The sequence below is a fragment of the Helianthus annuus genome, chromosome 9 (assembly GCF_002127325.2).
Source record: "Helianthus annuus cultivar XRQ/B chromosome 9, HanXRQr2.0-SUNRISE, whole genome shotgun sequence".
Taxonomy (NCBI): Eukaryota; Viridiplantae; Streptophyta; class Magnoliopsida; order Asterales; family Asteraceae; genus Helianthus; species Helianthus annuus.
Window position 1 is genome coordinate 138,262,168 of NC_035441.2, and position 10,780 is coordinate 138,272,947.

Consider the following 10,780-nt stretch of genomic DNA (forward strand, 5'->3'; position numbering starts at 1 on the left):
GTTAGTTTTTTTTAACTGAAGTTAGTTTTTAAGTTTTATTTATTACACAAACAGTCCCTGTAGTTGTAATTTACTAGTTTTAACTATGAGTTAATAGCCAAAATGGTCCCTGAGGTTTGCTCTCTCTCCAAACACCCTTTTTTCTCTTCTCTCTCTCATCTCTGTCGAACATCACCACCACCACCACCGCACCGCCACCACCACAGCCACAGCGCCGCCACCACCGCTACCACCACCACCACCGCCACAGCACCGCCACCACCACCACACCGCCATTAAACAAAAAAAGGGATAAAATGGGCGCTGCCCAGAATCGAACTTGAGTACCCACATCCACCGAACAACAACTTAACCGCTCCACAACAGCCTTCATATCGATTGCTTAGTTTATTCTTTTTAACATCCCTGATTTCTCGATTGCTTGTGATTCTCCTTTTTCATTTCCTTTCTTAAAAACCATCGCTGATTTCTCGAGATTATTTCCAGAAATAAACCTTCCAAATGAAGGGAATTGCAACGCGTTTTTCATTTCCTTTCTTACTGAAACCATCGCCGGAAACCTGCATGCCCGTCAGAGATGGCGATGGTGGTGGTGGCGGTGCGGTGGTGGTGGTGGCGGTGGTGGTGGCGGTGCGGTGGTGGTGGTGGTGGTGGCGGTGCTGTGGCGGTGGTGGTGGTGGCGGTGGTGGTGGTGGCGGTGCGGTGGTGGTGGTTTTCGACAGAGATGAGAGAGCAAACCTTAGGGACCATTTTGGCTATTAACTCATAGTTAAAACTAGTAAATTACAACTACAGGGACTGTTTGTGTAATAAATAAAACTTAAAAACTAACTTCAGTTAAAAAAAACTAACGGAAGTTCATTGAGTACCAACATGTTGATAGGTATGATTATTATATACCAATTCTGTAGGTTGGATTATTATTTACCAATGGGGCAAAGGTTGGTTTATTAAAAACCAATTTTCCTTTAAAATAAGCTCATAATTTACTTTATCAAATTTAAAATGTTGTTATACACTCCATTCACGATGTTATTAATGTAGCATCATATTTAGAAGGCAAATTGGATATAAATAATCCCAGCTTTCCTAATTTGGCCGATAATAATCTCAACTCAGTTATTGACCAATAATAATCCGAAGTAGTCCACTTTTGGCCGATAATAGTCTGCGTTAAATATAGCTTAACGGATTTAAGTTTTTTTCCGAATTACAAACTGATGTTTTAGGGTTTTTTATTAGAACGAAGATACGAATTGATTGATGTAAAATTTACCTCGAAATACTGCCCCAGACGACGAAAACGGTGCTTCAATTCGGGTGTTTAAACTTCTAATTAACAAAAATCAAGTCGTTTGAATCATTGTTTCGAGGTAAGTTTTACATAAATCGACTCGTATCCTCGTTCTAATCAAAATCCATAAAACATCAGTTTGTAATTTGGAAAAAAGCTCAACTCCGTTAAGCTATTTTTAACGGCGGACTGTTATCGACCAAAAGTGGACCAGTTCGGATTATTATCGGCCAATAACTGAGTTGAGATTATTATCAGCCAAATTGAGAAAGCTGAGATTATTTAAATCCAATTTGCCTATTTAGAATGTGGAAAACATAAATTGTGCTATTATCTAATTCTTAACAAATCATCTTTTTTTTTCCACATTATATCTGTTAACAACCTAATTTCATATGGCAAATTGGATATTAATAAACTAAACTATGACCTATTGGGCATTGGCTAGTAATAATTCAAACTAGCAATATGACCAATGACACTTTCATTTAGTTGCTAACGGCAATACCACTCTAAAGAAAATGTAAGTTCGTGTGTGCCCCTAATGAGCAATTGACGGATCTTTATCCATGTCAGAATGTTGTAAGTTGTTTTAAAACGAAATAAATGAAAGTTTGGGGTAGACGGGGTTACATTTCCATTAGAGCGGGATTGCCCTTAGTAACAAAACCGACAATTATGAATGCCATTAGTCACATTATCCGTATAAAATTATAATCAGTTTTTCGATCATAGCTTAGATTATTAAAATTTAAATAACTTTACAGATCGAGGTGTACCTATTTATCAACTTAATTAGTTAAAGTCATTAATAAAACCTTCAGCGAATTACAAAAAAGGAAAAAAAAACTACACATATTTTAAGACTACGGAATGGAGGGCTTGAAAAGGGGGCGTGAAACGTTATGTTACAGCCACATCAACAACTGTTAGAAAAGTAGCGTGGTACAAAAAAAAAGAGGAGTGGGACAAAGCATGAAAGAGTGGTGTTGTGACACGTGGCACATTTTTTATTATTATTTTATATTCAAAAAATTATAACAAATCTATTAAATTTAAAAAACATTAATAATAATAAAATAAAACACAATTAAACAAAAAATCTTATTATTTGCCACACCGAAACGTGTTTGAAGTCACAACCGTACTTATGCCGGTGGTGTCACCCCTATGAATACAAAATTGTTGGAAAATACGTCCCCAAAACGGACCCGAGGGATCACAAGACGTATAGTCGGTAAGCGCTACGAGCCAAGATTCACATAACGCAATGTCCTCTTCTTCGGTCCATGGAATCGTTGCCGTTTTATATAAATTTTTGAAGAGAAAACGAGACGAAAGTTGAGAAGCAGCCCGTCGCCCCCCCCCCCCCCCCCCCCTCTTCAAGGGCCAGTGTGCCCGGCGTGGAGAGGCTTCCACGCCGACTCCGTGTGGTCTAAACAGTTTTATCAGTATGTGAGAAAAACAAGTTCGGCGAACTTTATATAAAATGATTCGCTGATTTCATGGTATTAACAAAAAAAATGGTGAAAGTTCTGTAAGAACTAAAGTGGTTTTAACAAATTCATAAGGTATAACCGGATTAGGATCAAATACAAAGGATCCTAATTGTAAGAAGTGTAAGAAGGATTTATAGAATGACAAGTGTCCAATAACCTAAAAAAACCCACTACACAAAAAAAACTCCACTACAAAAAAAAAACCCTTAAACATCCACCACCACCAAAAACCTAAACCCCCACCCCCACATCACCCCCCCCCCCAAAAAAATTTTTTTTTTTTTTTTTTTTTTTTGCCGAGGGGGGGTGGGTGTTTAGTTTTTTTAGATTTATTTTTTTTGGGGGTGGGGGGGAGGGTTAGGTTTTTTGGGGTTTTTTTGGTGAGGTATAGTTTTTTTTTTTTTTTGTTTTTTTTTTTTGCGGGGGGGGGGGGGGGGGGGGGGGGGGTTAGGTGGGGTGGGATGGGTGTTTAGGTTTTTGATGGTGATGTAGTGGGTTTAGTTTTAGGTTATTGGACACTTGTCACTCTATAAATCCTTCTTACACTTCTTACAATTAGAAGCGTTTGTAGAATAACTTGACCCAGGTATAAGTGTATAACCAACCCCAAAACCACTTTTGCTGTACACAGAAAAACAATCAACAAGCCTATGAGATGGTTCTTACCTTTTAAAACCAAAATGTTATTGTTTATTGGAATATGTCGGGTCGAACCGACGTCATAAGCTTTTTAATTATTCAAGATACAATGCATCATCTCTAAGTCTAAAAACAAAGTAACAAACAAAAGCTACAATGGCAAAGACAACTTATGTGCAGGTTTTAGGGATGTGCATCAAATGATGAATGCAACCACTTATTAGCAAAATTTTGCAGTTCGATATAACTGGTAATTTGTTTGAGAAAGAGATTCGAATATTGCGATTGAGTGGTGACGTTAGTACACACGAGCTTTTGGCGGGAAAGTCTCCACCTCGTCATCAAGAGTATTCATGTGAACTGGCCTGTAGTCCAGTCGGACCTTCTCGTTCTCCCAGTATCTGCAGTTTTTAAGATAAGTGCACGATAATATTCCAATAAAAATAGACGACTCAATTAATTGCCAATATGGTGAAGGAATTCAAATTTTAACATCTCAAACTGTATGCGATAAGAAACTAACACAAGTTTGAACATGTTTGTATAGTTGAGGAAGAGGAAGCAAAATGTGGGGCTTAAGGGTTAGGTAACAGTTAAACAGCTCAGGTCAGGTTTGCCCAATTTCAAGACTTATTAGGAATTTGAGGTACTGATTTATATTATTAAAATAAAATTTTAGTTTTCTTGAATGAAATGATTTAGTCGTTTTTAAACATTTTAAAACACTTTGGGTGACTTTCTACACACTTATAGCTAAATGGATCCAAATTGCCACCTCTAGACTGAATAATAAGGGTTTGAAAATTATCAGCAATCGAGATTTTACCCAAGAAACTGTGTATTCGTTGGTAACCAAACGCTCTTTCGTATACTATATTGGTTAGATGAGGTTTGTTCATTTATTTGTTTTGTTAAATATGTTCTTAGCAATTGAACAAAATTATGCACATTGTTACACCAGTGTTTATATCACCTACATTGTTGGAATAATCTTGTCAGTTAAATAGTCAAAGGGTGAATCAAAAAAGAGTCTAGAGATGGGTTATATTGGTATGTTTATTATTAGTATGGTAAAAGATTATAGTTTAGTTAGTTTCCTAGTTTAAGGAGTCAGTTGTTGGTTTAGTATTGTTCAGGGTATGTGCTTTGTTAATAAAAAGTCGATCAATGTTTTGATGAAATCCAGTTTTCTTGCTTTCTGCTTCTGGGCCAATGAATATTGATATTGAAATCCATATGCGTGTACGCACACGAATATATTAGAGGTGACAAAATGGGCCAGTCGGGTGGGTTTGACTCATCAACATTTGGGTTCCACTTTCCTTGTATTATATAGATAATTAATGCACAAGGTATGATTGAATAATATATCATTAAGACAGTTTTTTAGTAAAGTGATTTAAGAGGTTAAAGTATTCAAATACACTTTAAAACCAACCAATCAAAACAATTTAAAGGGGATAGATGCAAATTTTTTTTTTTTTTTGAACGGCAAATTTGGATCACTGACGGACCACTGGAGTATCATCGTGCCACCAGCGGAACCACCCGATCATATCCATCTCCACTAGGCATAATGCCTATACACCAATTCAGAAGGAAACCCAATAAATATGGGAAAAACCCCCTTGTGGGAATCGAACCCAGGACCTATTGGTCCCAAAGTCTTATCCCACCCCCAAGATGCCACTAGGCTATAAAGCCATGGACGGGGATAGATGCAATTATTAAAATGAGAAAGGAGTTAAAAGTAGTTTTTAAGGTCAAAGTTAGTTACTAGAGAGCCACTAGTTTCCATTGAGATATTAATTTGTTTTTAATTAATTCCTTTTATTTGTCGTTTTTATGTTGACCAAGTTGGAGAATATCTATAAATAGGCTAGAGAGGGGTCGAGATAGAGGATAGGAGAATATACATGTCTTTCAACTTTGGAAGGTCCCTACATAAGATGGGTGTCTCTTGAAAACACTTTTGTAAAATATCAGTTAGGTATGTATCACTAAGTTCCAAAAATTGATCAATTTGAGATCATATATTCATATATATAGCATAAATCAACCCATTCTACTGTATATATGTGTGTGTGTGTGTATAGAGAGAGAGAGAGAGAGAGTTACCCTAGTGTGTGTTTCATCCAATTCTCATCATCTCTTTTCTGCAAAAGCATATAATTTCATAGTTCATGAGATAAAATAAATTTATGAAAAGATTAACCAACTTAAAAAGGATGACAAGTTTGATCTAACCGTAAAATCTTCACGGGCATGAGCTCCTCTACTCTCTTTCCTAGCTTCAGCTGAATGCATGGTGATACATGCATTAATCAAAAGGTTTTCCAACTCTATGGTCTCCAGCAAGTCCGAGTTCCTGAAAGATGTTTTCAGCCACATAAGTCACTGAACACAGACTACTTTAATGAAAAACTAATGTCAAGATTTACCATATCAAGGTTCGGTCTTTCAATTTAACATCGTGGTAGCTCTCCCATGCTTTATCAATCAAATTGCAACCTGCAATACTCAAACATTGAGCAAACATACATAAAAAGTAATTAGGTCATTTTGTTTTTTGCTGTATGCTGCATGTACCTTCTTCTAAAGTTTCCTGTGTGCGGAAAACAGCGGCATTGTTTTGCATAATTCGCTGCATATTCAACCTAATCTTCGAGGTAGGAAGTGAGCCATTTGAATTCCTAATCTTGTCTAACCATGCAATAGTCTTCTCTCCAGCATCCTTAGGCAATGGTTTTTGTGTTTCACCTGTACACAAGTAATGTTAGACCGTAAGGTGGACGTGCTATAAAACTATATGCTTGTAACTTGCAAGAAAAATTCACCTGGTCTATGGATCTCTGCAACCCTATTTGCACAGGCACGACCAAAAACAACAATGTCAAGAAGAGAATTAGCACCAAGACGATTGGCACCGTGAACAGAGGCACAAGCTGCCTCTCCAGCAGCCATAAGCCCAGGAACAACTGCATCGGGATCACTGCCTTTAATGGTAACAACCTGCAATAAGGAAACAAAGAGGTAAATATGAAATTCTACTTTATTTTATTAGTGTTATTTTATATTTGGGGGATCATGGTAACAGGATCTACCTCCCCATGGTAATTTGTTGGGATTCCACCCATATTGTAATGCACAGTGGGTAAAACTGGAATTGGTTGCTTTGTAACATCAACACCAGCAAAAATGGCAGCAGTTTCAGAGATACCCGGAAGCCTCTCCTTGAGAACCTCTGGTGGTAGGTGATTCAAGTGAAGATAAATGTGGTCCTTCATCGGTCCTGTTGTAAAAAATAAGGTTAAGATCATACAACTGATGCAAAAATTGATTATAAGCACCAAGTCATTATGCATTTACATTTGAAAAACGCCCCGCTTGCGGTATGTGCATATAATGTATATATGTGTGCGCCATCGGGGGGCAAAAGTGAAAGTGCACTAATTTTAACGTTATTTTACTAATTTCGTGAAAATAACGTTAAAAGCTGAGGATGGTTAATCATGCATCATGTGGCTGCGTTGATAGCTGAAAGACAAAAGGGTACATGCACTAATCGGTCTTTGTCCCGATTGTTGAGTGTTATGTGCCTTATGTCCAGGGTTGATGCAAAACTACTATCGAGCCGGGGGTCTCACTGGAAGCAGCCTCTCTATTTCTACGGGGTAGAGGTAAGGCTGTCTACATCTTACCCTCCTCAGACCATACTTTGCTTTACTATTGGTGGGATTTACTGAGTATGATGATGATATATATATGATGATTTGAAAATATGATGATTTGAAAATAACACAAGAAATGAGCTCTCATTTGTTCTATACTTCTATATTAAGACTAACACAGGCAATGGAATAACTACTTTTGGCATTTAAGATGAAGTTAGTTATTAAACATACCTACACCACGACCTTCACGGATTTCCATGGTCATAGATCTTGAAACAACATCTCTTGATGCAAGATCCTTTGCCGTAGGGGCATAGCGCTCCATAAATCTTTCACCTTCACTGTTCCTTAAAATACCACCTTCACCACGTGATCCTACATAAGCCATATGATAAACCAGGTTATAATACGGTTCAACTTATCTTCTACAAACACTAAGGACAAAAACTACACTAACCTTCAGTGATGAGGCACCCAGCACCATATATACCAGTTGGATGAAATTGTACAAACTCAAGATCCTGAAGCAATAAGACAAATTTAATAAGTATGTCCAAATATCAACAGCAATTTACGAGAATGAAAAAAAAAACTAACTTTAGTATACCTCAAGGGGAAGCCCTGCACGTGCAACCATAGCATTTCCGTCTCCAGTGCAAGTATGAGCAGAGGTTGCTGAGAAATAGGCTCTGCCGTAACCCTGAGAACAAAATAAAGTTGGATAAGATAGTAATAGTAAGATAGCCTTTACAGAAACCAAGTTAAACCCAATAAATAAAAATTTTACCCCAGTTGCCAATATTGTTGATGAAGCACGGAAGCGATGTAGTGTTCCATCTTCCATGTTCAGAGCAATAACACCTTGGCAGCTACCTGATATTATCACTCATGTGATCAAATTGCTTTCTGAAATATGTTAACACAGCGCTAGAAAACTTAAATGAAGGGGAAAAAAAGTTTAACATACCATCACTACCCATGATTAGATCCAATGCAAAATATTCCACAAAGAACTGTGTATTATGTTTCATGGCCTGACCATACAATGTATGCAATAATGCATGCCCAGTTCTATCAGCAGCACAAGCACACCGATAAGCTTGTCCACCTATAATATAAAATGAAGTAAGTTGCATTACATGTGACTAGTTTTCATTTAATAGTATATAACTCATATGGTTAGTAAAAAACCATCATATCAACCTTTCCCGAAGTCAAGACTCTGACCACCAAATGCACGTTGGTAAATCTTTCCCTCCTCAGTTCGAGAAAATGGTAAACCATAATTTTCAAGCTCAATAACTGCTTTTGGTGCTTCTCTACACATATACTGGATAGCATCCTGATCACCTATAGGAATGAAAAACCTTTGTCATCATACACAAAAATCAAATAAATAAATCTCTTGCAACAATATTTTCTATAAGATAAAACATAAGTTCAGAGAGAACATGCAAACAAAGGTGTTGTTTACATCTGAAATATTGTATCATTGTATGAATACTAATACAAGTGAATCACTTGTAAAAAAGTACCTAGCCAATCGCTTCCCTTAACGGTGTCATACATGTGCCACCTCCAGTCATCCTCGGTCATGTTTCCTAATGCTGCATTTATACCACCCTGCAGCATTTACAAAAAGCAACTCAATTGGCCTTTTATAGCAAAACAGAATAAAATAGACTCACCTGAGATGAGAAACACAGACAATTCAATGTAAATAAAATAAAAGATTACCCAGCAATTCAAACTTATTGTTATCTTACCACACCAAAATCAATTTGCAACCGACCATTACTTTTCACTCCAGAGGCAAAGAGGGTTAGTGCATATTTCATTATTTATTAATCATTTTTTTGTACTATATACTGTTAACAAGATGAAATAAAGCAGCATTGTCCCAATGTATACTTATATAATCTTGTTGTATATTATTACTCAAAACTGTATACGCATTCATTCCAAACATTGCAAGAAACACCCACCCTCGAACATTAGTGTGTCCATGATGTCTCGATGACAAAGTATTCTTTGATTTTGTTTTATCGCTAGATCACTCCGTACAAATAATACTTTTTACATGTTTTTATACTTACAGTACATCTGTGATCATATTAGTCTACTTTCATGTTCCAAAAGTAAATGGAATTGCAAAGAGAATTAGTCAGCGTCATGTTTGTGATTGAATATTGCAAGAAAAAACTTTTTGAGGTGAGCTATACAATTATGCTTAAACTACTTATTTGGTCCAAATGAGAAAGCAATAAAGTGTAGGAAACAAGAGTCATGTGATCACTTCTCCCCTTTTTTACATTATTTGCCCCATTTTTTTTTTTTTTTGCTTCTATTCCCAAAGGTTACAAAATCAATTGTTAAAGGAGGTTTGTAGGATCATATGAAGCCATTAATCTAGATCTCCATTCAGTAAAGTTGCAAACTCTCTAAGATCAATTCATCAAAATCTAAACAAACCAAGCATAAATACAACCAATTAATTAAAAAATACAGCAAACCTGAGCGGCAACAGTGTGAGAACGAGTTGGAAACAGCTTAGTGATACAAGCAGTATTAAAGCCATGCTCAGATAGACCAATTGCAGCTCGTAAACCCGCACCTCCTGCTCCAACCACAACCGCATCGTATGTATGATCAACTATCGTATACGCTGATCCTCCAGCTTTCTGTTCACACACATCCAGAAACACGATTAACACACACGCACTGACACATGCATTTCGAACAAATCAAATTTAAAAAATCTAGCGTAAGAATAAACTTATAAAAATCAACAGTCTGTCAGCAATCTATCAACAAAATCACATTAATGCACCAAAAACTGAATGATTCACAAACGATTAGCACTAAACAAACGCTACAGTAATCATTAATCAAATCAATAGAAATACATATTTGCATGATTAAAAAACACACACACTGACACATGCATTTCGAACAAACTAAATTCAAAAAATCTAGCGTAGTAGTAAAGTTAAAAAAATTAACAATCTGTCAGCAATCTATTAACAAAATCGCACACTAATTAAGCAAAAACTGAACGATTTACATACAATTAACACTAAATTAAACGCTATAGTAATCAAATCAATAGAAATACATAACTGCATGATTTAGATTTAACTTTATCTCGCAGATCCATGTGAGTTCCACAATAAACCCTAAATTTCAAGTAATTCAAAATATAACTGAAAAAAAACGGAGGTAGTAATAGATTACCGATTCAGATGAGAAGAATCTGTGTGAAAAAGAACCGCCGGAGGTGGATCTCCGGGATGGAATGCGAAGACCACGTGATACGCACCGCCACATATCTGTGTATGTGTGTATCAAATTGTGTATCTGTGTGTATATATATATGATGTTATATATAGGCTGCTATTGGTTTTAAGAACGGTGATAGGAAGAGAAAGGAGAAAAGGAGTGAGTGCTGCTTGCTATAATGAAGAAGATGGACTGGTACAATTGTTGGGTATTATGCCTAAATTGACATTGCTTTGTTATGTTAATAACCAAAATGCCACTAAAAAGTAAAAAGTTATATAAATATATCTTTTTCTTGGATATTTTTATTTGTACACTCACAATTCATTTTTCAGTACAATAGAAAGTTTATTTGGCTATGAAGACTAGGAAGTGATCTTAATCATTCATTTAGT

General features: G+C 36.4%; 1 protein-coding gene across 1 annotated transcript; it reads right to left on the reverse strand.

The window, feature by feature from the left end:
• Window positions 1-3,430: 3,430 nt before the first annotated feature.
• On the reverse strand, window positions 3,431-10,569 carry LOC110878879 (succinate dehydrogenase [ubiquinone] flavoprotein subunit 1, mitochondrial). The gene is made up of 16 exons (XM_022127267.2): window positions 10,341-10,569; window positions 9,620-9,787; window positions 8,642-8,729; window positions 8,310-8,456; window positions 8,074-8,214; window positions 7,894-7,979; window positions 7,714-7,806; window positions 7,564-7,627; window positions 7,338-7,481; window positions 6,537-6,724; window positions 6,270-6,444; window positions 6,022-6,192; window positions 5,874-5,943; window positions 5,680-5,800; window positions 5,551-5,588; window positions 3,431-3,833 (listed from the first exon to the last, which is right to left on the reverse strand). The coding sequence occupies exons 1-16, from the start codon at window positions 10,431-10,433 to the stop codon at window positions 3,731-3,733; spliced, it is 1,890 nt and encodes a 629-aa protein (XP_021982959.1). The 5' UTR covers window positions 10,434-10,569; the 3' UTR covers window positions 3,431-3,730.
• Window positions 10,570-10,780: the final 211 nt, after the last annotated feature.

Excerpts from the sequence above, each read along its gene's own strand:
- LOC110878879 (XM_022127267.2), bottom strand. The coding sequence starts at position 10,433 with ATGTGGCGGTGCGTATCACGTGGTCTTCGCATTCCATCCCGGAGATCC. Across the intron at positions 6,193-6,269 it reads TGCAGAGATCCATAGACCAG|GTGAAACACAAAAACCATTG; the intron begins GTGAATTTTTCT and ends ACTTGTGTACAG. Across the intron at positions 5,801-5,873 it reads AAAGACCGAACCTTGATATG|GAACTCGGACTTGCTGGAGA; the intron begins GTAAATCTTGAC and ends AACATCTTTCAG.